Consider the following 15661-nt stretch of genomic DNA (forward strand, 5'->3'; position numbering starts at 1 on the left):
AGTTACATCAGACAGATTTTGCCAATACAATTGTTGTCTATGTGGGGAGACAGATTCCTGGTGCTTCCTACTCTTCCATCTTCCCAGAATCCTAGTGTCTTATAAAACTAATGTCCACTGTCATCTGACCCTGAAATTCCACCTTAGATATTTCTGCAAGAAAACTGAAAACATATGCCCACAAAAAGACTTGTACAAGAATCTTCATAGCAGCTTCATTCACAGAAACCAAAAATTACAAACAGCCCATGTGTTCATCAACAGGAGACTAGATAAGCAAACTGCGGTATATTCATATAATGGAATGCTGCTTACTCAGCAATAAAAAGAAATGAAGAACTGATACATGCGTCAACATGGATCAATCCCAAAAACCTCATAATGTGTGAAAGAAGCCTTACACAAAAGGGTACATGCCACATAATTCCACTTATATGATATTCTGAACACGCACAACTAATCAACAGTGAGAAAAATTCAGAAAAGTTGCTCCCTCAGGTCAGGGAAGGTTAAAGATTAACTGAGAAGGTGCTTAAGAAACTTTCTGGGATGATGGTAATGTTCTATATCTTGATAAGAATTTGGATTATACAGGCGTATGGATTTGTCCAAACTCGTTTCATTGTATGTAAACTTTACCCCAAAAGAAGACAACTGTAAACAAACATTGAATTCTGGTTGATATACATGATGAAGTATTTAGGATAATTACTTATGCCTGTAATTTACCTTGAAATGCATTTTTAAAGATTTTTAAATTTTTTTCCTTTTTCTCCCCAAAGCCCCACGGTACATAGTTGTATATTCTTAGTTGTGGGTCCTTGTAGTTGTGGCATGTGGGATGCCGCCTCAGCGTGGCCTGATGAGTGGTGCCATGTCCGAGCCCAGGATTTGAACTGGCGAAACCCTGGCCCGCCACAGCAGAGTGCGAGAACTTAACCACTCGGCCACCGGGCCGGCCCCTGAAATGTTTTTAAAATAAAATGGATTAATGGGTAGAGGGATGGATAAACAGATACAAATGTGATAAATGCAAATATGGTAAAATGCTAATGGTGAATAAATGATGTTCACTGTAATATTCTTTCACCTATGGCTCTATGGTTGAAATTCTTCAGAATAAAGTGTTGGGGGGGAAAAAAGGCAGAACAGTATGTAATCCCATCAGTATGAAATCCTTTTATAGATTTTAACAAATATATATATGCAGAGACATACATTAACATTTTTCTTGAAGGCTACAAAAAAGAACTTTAAAACAAAATATGGTAAACCCACAAAATGGAGTATTGTTCTGTAATAAAAGAAACGAACTACTGATACACACTACAACATGGATGAACCTTGAAAACATTATGCCAAGTTGAAGCCAGTCACAAACAACCATGTATTGTATGACTCCACTTATATGAAAAGCCCAGAACAGGGAAAACTCTTGAGACAGTAGATTAGTAGTTGCCTGGGGTTAGGGGGTCCAGGGAGGAGGAATGAGGAATGACTACTAATGAGTTTGAGGGTTTTTCTCAGAGTGATGAAAAGTGTTCTAAAATTACATAGTAGTAATGATTTCTAAATGTGAATATAATAAAAAATATTGAATTGTTTAAATAGGTGAGTTTTATGGTATATGAACTACATATCTCAATAAAGTTGGGTTTTTCAACAACAACAAAAAAGAACAAAAAAGAATTCGAGTAGTGGTTACCTTAGGGGAGAATTTAAGGATTTAGAGAAGGAAAGAGATTTGTATTTTATGCCTTTAGATAATGTTTGAATTATTTTCCATGAGAATATCATCTCTTTTTTTTAATATAATCTTAAGAGAATACAATTCATAGTGCACCAGAAAATAAGGAGTGGGATGCAGGGCCCTGTAAGGTGTTAACCAAGATTAGAAGAGACCTCTTCCCAGCGTGTTGGAGAAAAGCCTGTAAGGACAGGTGCTAAGACAGCTAAATTTATGAGTCAGAGGAGAAAGCTGAAAGAGTTTGTAGCTGATGCTCTAATTTTCTGCTCAAGTTAAACTGGGATGTGGTTGGGATGAAGGACTTGAAGAGCATGATAGAGAAGTTTGGGGTAGCTCCTAGGAGAATAAATAGGCTGGTGAGTGGGAATGCAAGGATGAATGAAATAAGGTTCTTTCTTGAAAGAAGGGAGAAAATTTCAGTCTAAGTTACGGGGCACAAAATTTGATGTGTACTCTCAGAAGCAGTCATCCTACTGTAGAGTGATCACTGTTCAAAGCTGGAGTCAGAATCTTGCTTCAATCCTTGGTAGTTGTGTGACCTCAGAAAGATTACTTAACGTCTCTGAGCCTCGATTGTCTTATCCTTATCCATAAATGGGGATAATAACAACTAATAATAATAATAATAATGCTTGTGAAAACTTAATGATGATCTAAAATTCTTAGCGCAAGGCATAGAGTACTTGATAAATGATAATTATAATTATTCATTCATATTTAAGTCACTACCATAAGTAATAGCTAATAAAATAAGCATTTATTGGAGGTAATAATTAATACTAATTGCAGGTTACCATGTGCCAGTTTTTGTGCTAATTGCTTTACATATATTATCTAATGTAACAGAACAACACTATAAAATAAGTACCATTTTACTTGATTTTACCAATGAAACTGAGGCTTAGATCAAGAAATTTTCCCAAAGTCACACAGCTGACGAATAGCAGAACCCAAACGATCCCAAGGGTCTCTGATTTCTAAGTCCACAGCTTCACCTTGGGGGACTCTGGCCAGAGAGAGACATCTTGCCTGAAGTGCTTTTGGTGAGGACAAAGGGGGCCATGACTGATATCCATCGCAGTTCTGAGGCCTCACGTCATCTCGCAGCAGCAAAGTTTGACTCAAAATTGTATGATCAATTCTAACCACGATTTCAAAAGAGGTGAACTAAATTAGAGATTGAAGAGACAGAAAATCTCAACATCAGGGAATGGGCAAGACTACAGACAGAGCCAATCAATAAACACTGGTCCAGTCAACGGACGAACTCATGTCTTACGTTGGACTTTTAAGTATGAGGAGCAGCATGGGAATCATCCAACTTTTTTTTTTTTTCAATCTTCCTTTTCAGGAATAAACTACACAATGAACATGTATCATCATCAGAAAAAAAATCAAATTTTAATTCCCCTTAGCTATCCCATACTTTAGTCCCAGTTAAAAAAAAAAAAAAATCTAATATGAATTAGATCTAATAGAAACCAGCAGGATGCACCATTATATAAAAACCTGGGAAACAGGAATTGGGCTGTACATTTACTTTGTCTCCATTAATATGAATATTTATTTACGAGCAGGAGGCAATGTTATACAAAGGATTAGATATTCAGTTGAAATCAACTTTTACATTTCTTTGAACCCTAAAATTTTTTGTTACAAGTTTCTTCTCCCTGTAACTTACGAAGAGGGTGATCCTCAGACGTTACGAATGGTTATGCTTTGAAACTCAGAAATGCTGAATTTACAAGGATTTTTCTCTCCCCAGCCCAGCTTAACGGAACATGAAACATTACTGGTTAACTCTACATGGTTCCAAATCTGATGTGATTTAGCCGAGAGACCCAAATGCTTTACAAAGAAAGTATCTCATGGTTGATTAAAGACGACACTCTCTCCTCATGTCACGGGGAGGTCTACGTTCCCTCCACCTGATTCTGAGCAGGCCCTGTGACCACTTGACCAACAAAATATAACTTAAGTGATGCCATGACAGTTTCTGGGCCCAGGCCTCAAAGAATTGGCAGTTGCCACTTGCTGTCTCTTAGAGCAATCATTCTTAGAATCCAGTTGTCATGCTGTGCGGAAGCCCCGTAAGGAAGCCCTATTAAGGAGGCCCATGTCACGAAGAACTGAGGCCTCCGGCTGAACCCCAAGCAACAGCCAGCACCAACTTGCCAGCCATGTGAATGAGCCATTTTGGAAATGGGTTCTCCTGCCTCGCCTGATAAACCCGAGTGGACACTCAAGGAGCAGAGACAAGACGTTCTTGCCAAGTCCTGCACAAACTATAAATTTGTGAACAAAATAAATTACTGGGTTATGCTAGTAAGTTTTGGAGTGGTTTATTACACAGAATAGACACTGGACCACTCCCCAACATTAAAAACCCCTAATCATATGCTGATTTTCTCAAGATGAAGGCCGGAACATAGCAGCCCCATTGCCTCACAGCTAAGTTGATCTAATCTGTTATTTGTATGGTTCAAAAAGGCCATTAAGGTCAGAAAGAAACAAACAAAACAAACACAGCCAGGCACCTGAAAACTCTTCATTGCTTCTTTATTAGGATGCGCCCACAGTACAGAGCCTCTCACACATCTGTGAAAGGGGAAGGTTACATTTCTCTTTGGGAGCACCGTCATTTTTGTTTCTGTTACCACTTTGATGAAAGTAAATCATTTTCAAAGAAAGACATTTTAAATTCCAAGTGTTTAAGACTCAGCTTGCATTTTGTTGTGTTTGAAAAGGAAGTAGCATATTTTAGCCAGAGCTGGAAGATTGTTTTGTGGCATTTTAACTTTGATGTGGATCAGAAGTCTTCGATGTCTGGTTGAACCAGTTTATAATTTTCATATGCAACTTTTCATATCAAAAATGTTTCATTTTTACCTCTACCCACAAACAGATGCTGTTTAAAAAAAAACACACACACAGCTAAATTTAAAACCCATCATGAACCATAGCATTTCTAACAGGGAAAATGAACTTTTGCTGCCCTCTCCTGCTAAAACAACAAAATACTAAAATACCGAAAGATTCATGAAGCTAAAGCGAAATCCTCAAACCAAAGCAATGGACATGTCATTCTCATTATACCTCAATCAAAAATCAGACGACAACCAGAAAATGTATGGGTAATATTTATATTTGAAAGTTCCCCATTGATACATGAGGTTTGGATTACAACTTATTTACAGTAAGTGATTTCAAAAAAAGTAAAGAAAGAGAAGGGAACGAAGGGAGGAAAGAAGGAAGGAAGGAAGGGAGGGAGGAAGGAAGGAAAGGAGGCAGGAAAGAAGGCAGGGAGGAAGGACAGGAGGGAGGGAGGAAGGAAGGGAGGAGAAGAAGGGAAGAGGGGAAGGAGGCAAAGAGGGAGGGAAGAAAAGGAAACCTATATTCATAGACATCATAATATGGGATGTTTATTTCCAAAAGAGATACTACTGCTGCTATCGTGCACAAGAAGCAGCACAAATTAACATTCCACTAGATCAAAACTTGCTCAACTTTCTCTCAAGATGCACAATCCTTTTAGCTTTTCAAAATTAAATACTGAGAAATATAAAATGCATGGCCGATATACCCACTACAAAACTCCTTTGTGGCTCATTTCTTAACTCCACTCAGAGAAGCAGCTGAGCCAGAATATAAAAATAAAAATATTGATGTGCAAATAAAACATCACTGATCATGTCTTTTTGCTATAGATGACTGTCACTTTGTGATAACATTGGTAATAGCATCAAAAGAGAGAATCTCTTCATTTCCTGGGCCAGGTCAGTGCATCCAATTAAAGGGAAAAAACAAAACAGGAGGAAAAAAAAAAACCCCAAAAAACTCTGAACACTTAAAAATGCCAATAACATCCATACATCTTCCCTTCCCCACCCCCCGACCCCCACAAAAAAATAAAAAAGCTTTTAAAGCTCTAAATATACTTTTTTTTCTTTCCATAGTGTGATTGAGCCTGCGGCTACACGTTGAAGTATAGCAGGTGCAACTACAAGCAAATCCTGGCTCTGCACCCTGGACTGTCCCACGCACAGAAGGAGGTACGAAATAAATTAAACCCTTCCATTTAGGCAAGCAAGCCCAAGATGAAGGAGCATAACCCTGCTTGTGAGTATCCAACGGCATCGAGGGTATTATTTATTTCTCACTTTTTTTATTTTTTATTTTTATTTTATAAAAAACAGTCAGATGTGAGGGAGAGCAAAATATAATAAAATTTAAGAGGACAAAAACTAGACACTGAAGGAAAACAACTGGGGACACTTGCACAATGAGAAAAGGAATGCATGCTTGATTCAAAGGATGAGATGGGTCATTTCACTCACATGGTTGTTCAGGCCCACAGCCTAAGGCCTCGCATCATCCTAAACCACAGGGTTTTTGTTTGTTTTTTCTTCCAAAGACACTCTGAATCCTACCCCTGAAACCAATATGGTAGGGATAAGGTTGGAGTGATCATCACTCACTAACTACAATATTTGCTATTTAAAAAATATATTTATATATAGTTCTGGAAATTATGAAGCAAACAAAATATAACACAAAGATGCTTTTGTCACAATTAACTCAAGTTGCAGCAACAGCAGAAACGTGGGACGGGACAGAGAGGGCTGCTGCAAATGCAGCAAGTACGTCCTTAAATATGTCACATAGTGCGACAGTCAGATCACCTCAGTTACTCTGCGTCACCGGACACAACATGACAAATGTCACATTGTCACTTTCAGTTAAAAAAGAAAAGACAGTGTTTCTTCTCAGAAGTTGCCCTATGAATTTTAGACATATAGCTGTAATCGCCTCTTTAAATATGTCTAAAATTTGGCTTTATTCTTCTCGATTTGGAATGATCAACATACAAAATTGACATCAAGGATATCTGTGTAGTTCTCACCTAACTCTGAGGATAGGGTAAGATGCAAGAAGGGATCCTGGTCTTTCTCATTTCAAGTGACTGCATTTCATTCTGATTTCATAAACCTATGATTTAAATGTTCTCTAACTAAAAAGATGAATTAATGGCAAACAACAGATTATATTGTCAAAAACAAATGTAATACAGAGTCAAAACTAACAGGCTAAAATCAAAAGGGCTAGAGGAAATGATTTGTTACGAATTTATTTTTTGTCTGTGGTACTTGAACTTGCACCTTTGCTCCAGCACTTTCAAAGTAAGTTCTCTCATCTGTGGCAGCCTCTGCCAACCTTACATGGAATTCTCATTATTGTTCTTTTTTTAAAAAATCTATTAATTCCATTAAACCATGTTGTGTTTGGCGTTGCATATGACTCTTTTACTGCTGTTTCTTTCTCAGAATTAACAATGCCAAATTTTTCTTTTGTTTTACAAAGTTATTGAGATGACAATATCCATAATTAGCTGGCTTTACACACAAACTGTGACCTGATAATCCTGAAACACTTGATAGGGGAGAAAGGTCCGCGGGTTTTTTTTTCCTTTTTCTTGGAAACAATAAAGCTGCATATTCTACTTTCTATTTAAACGGAAGGAAGAAAATATACAAGCCATATTGATATATTATTTCTATTAAGAGCAACAACAGTTCTTATGTTCATGTTGGCTACTATCACAATTCAACACATGAACACAGAATCAGCTCTCTACCACGAATACTGCTGGAAGTGATGGTTTAGGATTATCAACTCACTGCTGCCATGTCCATAACGAGCAAAAGCATCCTGGAAACAAATCCCAAAACATACATCTTTCAGTACATAATAATGCAACCGCATTAGGTAAGTACACACTGTACACAAGATTTATCAGCATTTTATCTCCCCAAGATGTAACACTCCAACTTTAAATACAAAGCAGAGCGCCAATACAATATATTTATAATACGGCCCTAGATTTTGTTTTGTTTGTTTTTTGTGTTTTTCTTAAACAATTTGGTCACAATGCACCTTTGATATAAAAGCATTTTTAAACTTTATTATTAATACTCAGGACATTAGGAATTTCCAGATTTTTTTCAGTAGCATTTGTAGAACCACTTTTGGTAACAAATACAGTAGTTAGGAATACGCATCCAATTCAGAATGCATAATGCTTATCCTGAATCCTTTCTGGCTAAAAACAGGGCTGGCGCTGGGACGAGATATAGAACGAGAATCTACAAAAAACACTGTAACAGGTTTGTTTTTTCCCAGAGGCTACATCCTCTTTTGCTGGAATACTTTATAAATACGTATTAAAAAGTAAGGCAACAACTCCAAACAGTCCAAGCTGTTTGCTCAACTCTATTCCCAATCAGATCCAAAATCCTGGCCGTCAATTTCATGGTTGTAGTGTTTAGTGTTTCTCTCTCTTATTTCAAAATGGTCCAAAAGGATGTTTTCTGACATTTCTAAAACATCTCTGGTACGTGTGTTCAATGATGTACACTACTAATACTGGTCAGGTACTGAAGCCTAAGATGTCCCAGTGCCTGTTTTCAAAGGATTCAAGACATTGATTTGGATTCACCATAAACTGATAAATGAATCCAACATTCCCTTCCCTACTATGTTTATCACCTCATCTCTTTTACTCCTAATTTTAAAACTAAAGGAGTACCAGGACTACCTGGTTACTGGAGAGATGTTCACTCCAGCAAACAAAACTTCTTATCAGGGACCTTTATAATTCATGGCCCCATTCCATGTGGACATTCAACTCATGAAGATGTGCAAAAGGAAAAGATGTCAAATTACAGTCAAGTTATCCAGAGGAGGATGTTATACACACTTATGAGGAAATGACAGTCTTTTTTTCTTCCTTTACTATAAATACATTTAACAGCTTAGCAGAAAGACAAGCTAAATTTAAGATTGTTCACATTTGAAAATTGTTTCATACTCTCTGCTAGTGATAAATAAGGAACTCTCAATAATGGAATTTTAACATAGCAACTTCATCAACAGATCTTTGAAGACTGCTTTCCTTTTTTTTTTTTTAAAGAGGGTTAGAACAATGATTACGTTTGCAAAGTTCTGAGAAGTTCATCTACTGTCCAAACTTTGGATTGAAGTCCTTATTCTTTTTCCTTTACTTAGAGACAGGTATATACAGTGCTGTTGTAATAATGAAACAAACGTGAAATCTACTGTAAAGTTGCACAATACAGAAAACTGTTGCTCCATCTCCTACTACATAAATGCGTGACTCCACAGGTTAGTAACGTTGTCATCATTATTTCTGTTAAGTTGGAATTATCCCATCAGGTCTAAGACCTCTCTTTAACTCCAGATCCTCCAGTTTTTTCCACAACTCTTCACGCTCCTTTTCTTTCTTTTTCTCACTGGGGAAAAAATAGAATACAAGGTAAACAACTGAGAAGGTTTAAAGATATTATCCAACAATAATTGCCCCTTTGACATACTTTTCCCCAGGTAGGTTTTGAAAAGTTTGGCATTAAGCTTATGGGTGTTTTTCTTTTTGGTTTTTCTCTCTCTTGCTCCTTTTTCTTATTGACATATATAGACATAAACGTAGTATTAATGAACAGAGTAGGAGATGACAAGAATATTGTAAGATTTCACATTAACATTCCTTTATACTTAGCTTAATAAAGAAAACTAACTTCAAAATTACTGAGAAACAAAAATGGGGATCCTTTCTACGTATCTGTTATCCTAAAATCAATGGCACACTAGTAATTTTTACTGGGAGTCTAGTTAAAATCTAATTTCCTCTTTGTCTCCAAATAGTTTCTCAAAGAGGTGCCAGAGATGACACTGATACGGAGAATGTCGTAAGTCAAGAAAATATATTTCCTCTTCATTATTATACATTTTTCCTAAATTATGTACACGGTATATGTAAACTCTTTAGCAGAATCTAATCTCAATATCAATCTGACTAGTGATTTCCAGACTTACAGATTTCCCTCTTTGGTAAAATTTTCCAAAAAACTAGATACCCAAAACAGGGTCAACAAATTTTATTTTGCCAAGGACATTTTTATATCACCATATTTTTATAAAATAAAGGATGTTAATTTTAACATCAACCAAGTATGAAATACATAATCCAAGAATACATGACAATACTGTAAATTAAACAAATTCACAGTGAAAATAATTCACAGCACTGCCCCTAGTTTCCTCATGTTGTGATGAACCAGTAAACTGCAGACCCTGATGACATTTGTGAATCCATAAATTCAGATAATTCCTGAAAACAGGGGCTCTGCCATCTCAGGCGTGGGGGACATGGTCCCTGAGCTACTTACCTAGTAAGGACTGAACTTCAGTTACAGTACATTTACTCGGGGAAATCCACACAGGTTAGGTGAAATTTGTATATAATTCCAGTGTCTCATTTTTTTAATGTCATCATCAATTTTTTCTGTTATACCGATATCTATAGCACCAGAAATTAATCTCCATCCCTCCCCAAAAATCTAAGTAATTTTATATTCTCATTCCATTAGAACCTTGAGGGAACAATTATATAATACGGTAATGAATATTATCATTTCATAATTAATATTTTGGTAATTTAAGCCTTGTTTATACTATAACTACTTTTAGCTATCTCAAATACAATCTGTACAAAACGAATTTCAGTGGGCACAACAGTTTTTCAAACAATTACCTATTTGGTACTTTTGACCCGGAAAAATTACATTTACAGGGTAATAAGCGCAGATGAGATGAGATAATTCACCAATCATTATGGATTCCAGATTCTTAACTGTAAAGCAAGCTGTTTGGTAAATTATCACTTTGGCTTTCTCAATACAGTTTGGGGATAACATTAGGTCAAAATATATGTTATAACAGAACTTTGATTTGAGTACATTTAAAGAAATTCTATAGATCCTGCTCAGTTTCAGGGCACATGATCTTTTTATTTGGAGGAAGAAGGTGGCAAGCAAGGGCTTACAAACTTTCCTCAACTAACAGACAGCCCAAACACACGTTAGGCTCGTACTGCCCTTAACCTGCAGTTTAAATTAAGTGCTGACATCATTAAAACACTCATCAGCCTGTTACTGAACCGTTTCGCTCACACCTTTGATCGCGGGTGTTCTGGCATTCAGTGCCGGGTCCCGTGGGGCTTTGCTGCCAGATGAACTTTATGCTGAGTTATCATACATTTGTTATACTGACAACTTTATCTTCAAAAATTCTAAATATTTCTGAAATAGTAACTGTCACCCCCATTCTTTCCCACTTTTCTCTCTCCCTGTGGGTGGGAATTTTAAAACTTAACCACATTGTCATGCTAAGGATACTGTCAAATTCTCTTCCAATTCCGATTTTACATGGCACTAATGTTGGCGTATGTATCTAACAGTGTCAGTTACTTACTCCACCCACCATTTTCAGATTTTAATACTGAAAAATGTGATCTGACCTGAAACAGTTACTAACTTCCTGCCATCCAGAAGTGAAACCCTCCATTCAGTTCTTCTCTGAGAGTACCAAATAAATCTCTTTATTTTCTTTTCCTATTTCCATATCTAAGGAGAAACCAATGTTTCCAACTATTCAGTACAACTTTCTATTGCTCATTTGACAAAACATTACCCTTGCTTTAAAAAAATCCTTGTCAGAGCCCAGCCCCGTGGCCGAGTGGTTAAAGTTCTGCACGCTCCACTTTGGTGGCCAGGTTTGTGGGTTCAGATCCCAGCCACGCTGTGGAGATGTCCCACATACAAAAAGATAGAGGAGGATTGGCACAAATGTTAGCTCAGGGCTAATATTCCTCAAGCAAAAAACAGAGCATTGGCAAAGAACGTTAGCTCAGGGCAAATCTTCCTCACAAGAAAAAAAATCCTTCTCTCCTTAAGAAAGTCCACTCGCTATAAGTCACTTTAATATACCAGATCATCAGAATGAACTTCACAGTATCTATTCCTGGTCCCCTTGGCTAATTCTTATCTTTTTCAAGGGTTTGGTCTATTTAGTTTAAATAATAAATGATCAGAAAACAGTTTTATTATTGAAGTTCAATAAACATTAATTTAATTCAACCAATTTGAATATTTTAGAAATAAGGTCTTTCTGATACTCTTTTTTTTAGGAAGATTGGCCCTGAGCTAACATCTGTTGCCAATCTTCCTCTTTTTGCTTGAGGAACATTGTCCCTGAGCTAACATCTGTGCCAATCTTCCTCTATTTTGTATGTGGGATGTCACCACAGCACGGCTTAATGAGCAGTGTGTAGGTCCACACCCAGGATCCGAACCCGTGAACCCCAGGCTGCCGAAGCAGAGCACAAGAACTTAACGACTATGCCACTGGGCTGCCCCTAAGGTTTTTAATACTCTTAATGGCATTTCACAGATTTAATCTTTATCCAACTGGGATAATAATAATGGGCTTTCAGTTGCTGTGAAAGGAAGGACATCACGTACAATGCACTCTTTAATGGTACGTCACAGTAAGAAAATGTGCCCTTTATCACTTTTACTTGCAAAAATAAAACTGTTAAAAGATTTTAATTTAAGTTTAGGACAAGGAGTGTTATTACAAATTTAATGATCTGCAACAACTGTAAATATAGTAAATTAAAAGTTCTTTAAATCGGATGGCCAGCCCTGTGGCTGAGTGGTTAAGTTCATGCGCTCTGCTTTGGCAGCCCAGGGTTTTGCCAGTTCAGATCCTGGGCATGGACCTGGCACTGCTCATCAAGCCATGCTGAGGCAGCATCCCACATGCCAAACTAGAAGGACCCACAACTAAAAGTATACAACTATGTACTGGGGGGCTTTGGGGAGAAAAATGAAAAATAAAATCTTTGAAAAACAAAGTTCTTTAAATTGGAAGTGTGGCCCAACATATTCCATAATTGATATTTATTCCAATATTGTATAAAAAGTCTCAGCCTCTTCTGTCTACAGTTAAACACTTAATATTCCCTAATTAAGTGGCTTTTCAATATACTACATCCTGGTAATTTAAAAAAATCATCGAGATGGTCCTTTGCCCCCTGCCACCAAACCTTTCCCCTCATTGCTTTTTATCAGTAAAATGCAAGTAGCATTCAAATTCAGGTAAAGCAAAGAAGCAGGGGAACCACAGATAGCCTTGCTCAGGAGGTTCAGCAAGGTCCTGGGTACGAATACTCTCACACACCTCTGGGATCCTCTAAGGTCCATGGTTTTATAATATACAAAGCTGACATGTGCTTCTGGATGATCAAAGCCAAACCAGGGGCCCACCTACTAACAAGCTCTCTAGATTTTCCCCAATCTCTCTAAGTACTTCAACGTCATGGTCTGAATGCTTGGGCCCCCCCAAACCTCCAAAGGTGACGGTATTAATTGTTGGGGTCTTTGTGAGATGATTAGTTCAAGAGGGTGGAGCCCTCATAAATGGGATTAGTGATCCTATAAGAGATCTCGCAGAGATTCCTTGCTCCTTCCGCCATGCGAGGACACAGTGACAAGGCACCGGCTACGAAGCAGAAAGAGGGCCCTCATCCAACCATGCTGGCACCATGATCTGGGACTTCTTGCCTCCAGAACTGTGAGCAATAAATTCCTGTTGCTATAAGCTACCCATGAAATACCCACATGTGGTATTTTCTTACAGCAGCCCAAAGGGACTAAGACAACATCTTTTGGAAAGTTAGACACACTGAATGAGAAATAACAAAATTGAAGAATCACGTAAATGAAATCAAGAAAGGCTTTACTAAGCCATAAGCATTTACTGTAAAGAGTTCAACTGGCTTTTGCTCCCTTTTGGTCTTAAACATTTGAAGATTTGTATAATATTAGACTCTTCACCTCCATGTTCTTTTCACTGCCCTTTAAATCGTAATGAATTTGTTGGGTCCTAGAGCCCAAAGTAAGTTCTGGGCCAAAGAGCTAAACCAAAATGGTGCCTCATCCCTCTTGCTGCTGGAGTGAAGAACAACATCAGCCCAATTCTAGCTCCGATAGGTTCAGAATGAGAGAGAATCCAGATGGCAAACTACTTGATGGTCCCCTCCAGTGGGCCTGAAATACCAGTTATGTGCCAGGCTCTTTACCCTGAGGCAGAAGAGAAACATCATTGAAGGGAAGGAGGAAAGCAGCCTTTCTCAAATGGCACTTTGTTACCCAGTGGCACACTAAGAAAGACACAGCTAATGAGCATGCAAAAACGAAGATATAAGGAAATAAAGTTATGCTGCTTATGATTTGGGACGCAATTAGACAACTTCAGCAAAGAGCAGGGCAAGAACTCAATAGTTTTATGCACAGCTGACAAAAAAGCTTTAAAAAGTTACCGCTGACGATCTGACTTGTATGTGGCTGTCAGCTCATCAAACATGGCGCTGTTCATTTCCATAAATGCCTTCAACACGTTGTACACTAATGCCACGATAGCCCTGGGAAGCAAGAGAAAAGGAAACATGGTGGTTAGTCTTAAAAAATGGGATGCTGCATGAAGAAAGCAAAAGCACAACCTTTGTCTGAATGAGCTCCTCATATTGCACAGTTGCCATCCCTTTCTTGTTGGAACAACTACAAATGACCTACAGTTCATTTCCACAGCAAGAAAGTTACACTCTTTACTGTTCAAGGCAAGATATCTTTCTGAGGGGTTGGCAGGATTAGAAAAATAAGAATCTAATTTCACCCTTTTAATTACTGGTACTCGGAATAGACTTGCCTGTGGACACTTGCCAACTTCATTTAATAAAAAGGCAGGTATAAATATAAAGCAACTTCACCCTGAAAAGGAGCACCTGTGGTAGGACTAACCTTAGAGACCTGAATTTGCATAGAATTTTATTTTTAAGATAATATGCATAATTCATCAAAATCAAAAGCGTTCCCAGGGAAACAAATAATGTAAATATATAATTCATATTCGAAGGTATGATACCAAACCCCTGTCAGTTGGGCAGCTTAATAAGAGTTATGGTTCTAGTTGTGATGTGCATTAGTCCATCCACTCCTGTTTAGTCCCCTTGCTGATCCAATACGTATGCCTGTAAGGTAACTGGCAAGCTGGTGATGGCCGCTATGAGCTGTGGAACACTAGACAGCTAAACAGCCACAATGGTAGCCCATACTTATTAAATGCAAGGGTAAGCTCTTGGCCAATGTGAGGAGTCTGCCATGATGAGCCTGATATCTTCAGACTAGAGTCTAAAGAGCATTGCCCTTTGCAAAAATATACATTACTTCCATTTTGCAACTAATGTGTTCCAAATACCACTGAAAAAGGCATTGATAAAAGTTAGGCCATATGTTAAATAAGTCATGGGTTTGATGTTTCCAAATCATTTAAAAGAAAGTGTACTAGCTGTGTGGCTTCTGCCCTGCGCACATTAAAAGGAGAACTCAAGCTCTCTTCTGCAGAGGGGAATGACCTCAAATATGATGGGCAGTGATGGAGAAAGGCCAAATACGGTGTACTGAGCAGATACAGACACTTGTTAGAACCAATCTCTAGGGCCTCAAGAAACCATCTACATGATGATACGTACTTGCTTACCAGCTCTTTAATTTTACAAGTTTTAGATATAAAATTTGGCAAATTTGAAAAATGAGAAATGTGGTATTTTACAGTTGTATGCAAAACTTTCAAACAAACATACTATGAAAATACTAAATTGCATCTACTAAATACTAATGCCACATTAAATTTTCTTTCTATTCCATAGAGAAATGCATAGAGCCATTCAAATACAGAATACTTTAACTTTCATAGGACTAGATGTTAAACTTCTCTTTGAAAATTTTAAACTTTTTTTTTTCCTAGAGAACACGTATAATGACTGAGCTGGTTTTTAGGAAACAAATCCTGCTAAAATGCAAATCAATTCAGACCTCTTCGCTCCTTACAGCTCTTCAGTGTTTCCTTTCCATCTACTTAGTGAAGACTCAGGTGGGCCACACACCGCTTTCTAACCTCATCTTCCAGGAACCTCCCCAAAGACTTGGTGCTTTAGTC

At 37.7% G+C, this 15661-nt stretch overlaps 1 protein-coding gene across 3 annotated transcripts in view; it reads right to left on the minus strand.

Moving 5' to 3' along the window:
* Window positions 1–4289: 4289 nt before the first annotated feature.
* PPP2R5E (protein phosphatase 2 regulatory subunit B'epsilon) overlaps window positions 4290–15661 on the minus strand; it is a 146245-nt gene continuing 134873 nt past the window's right edge. For 2 of the 3 annotated variants that reach the window (XM_046647464.1, XM_046647463.1), the window contains exons 13-14: window positions 13986–14087; window positions 4290–9057 (exon numbers count right to left, since the gene is read on the minus strand). In XM_046647464.1, the coding sequence (XP_046503420.1) occupies window positions 8958–9057; window positions 13986–14087 (202 nt within the window). In that variant the 3' untranslated portion in view covers window positions 4290–8957. The remainder of the gene's footprint in view (window positions 9058–13985; window positions 14088–15661) is intronic. The other variant, XM_046647465.1, reaches the window with a different exon arrangement.

This window comes from Equus quagga, chromosome 20 (assembly GCF_021613505.1).
Source record: "Equus quagga isolate Etosha38 chromosome 20, UCLA_HA_Equagga_1.0, whole genome shotgun sequence".
NCBI lineage: Eukaryota > Metazoa > Chordata > Mammalia > Perissodactyla > Equidae > Equus > Equus quagga.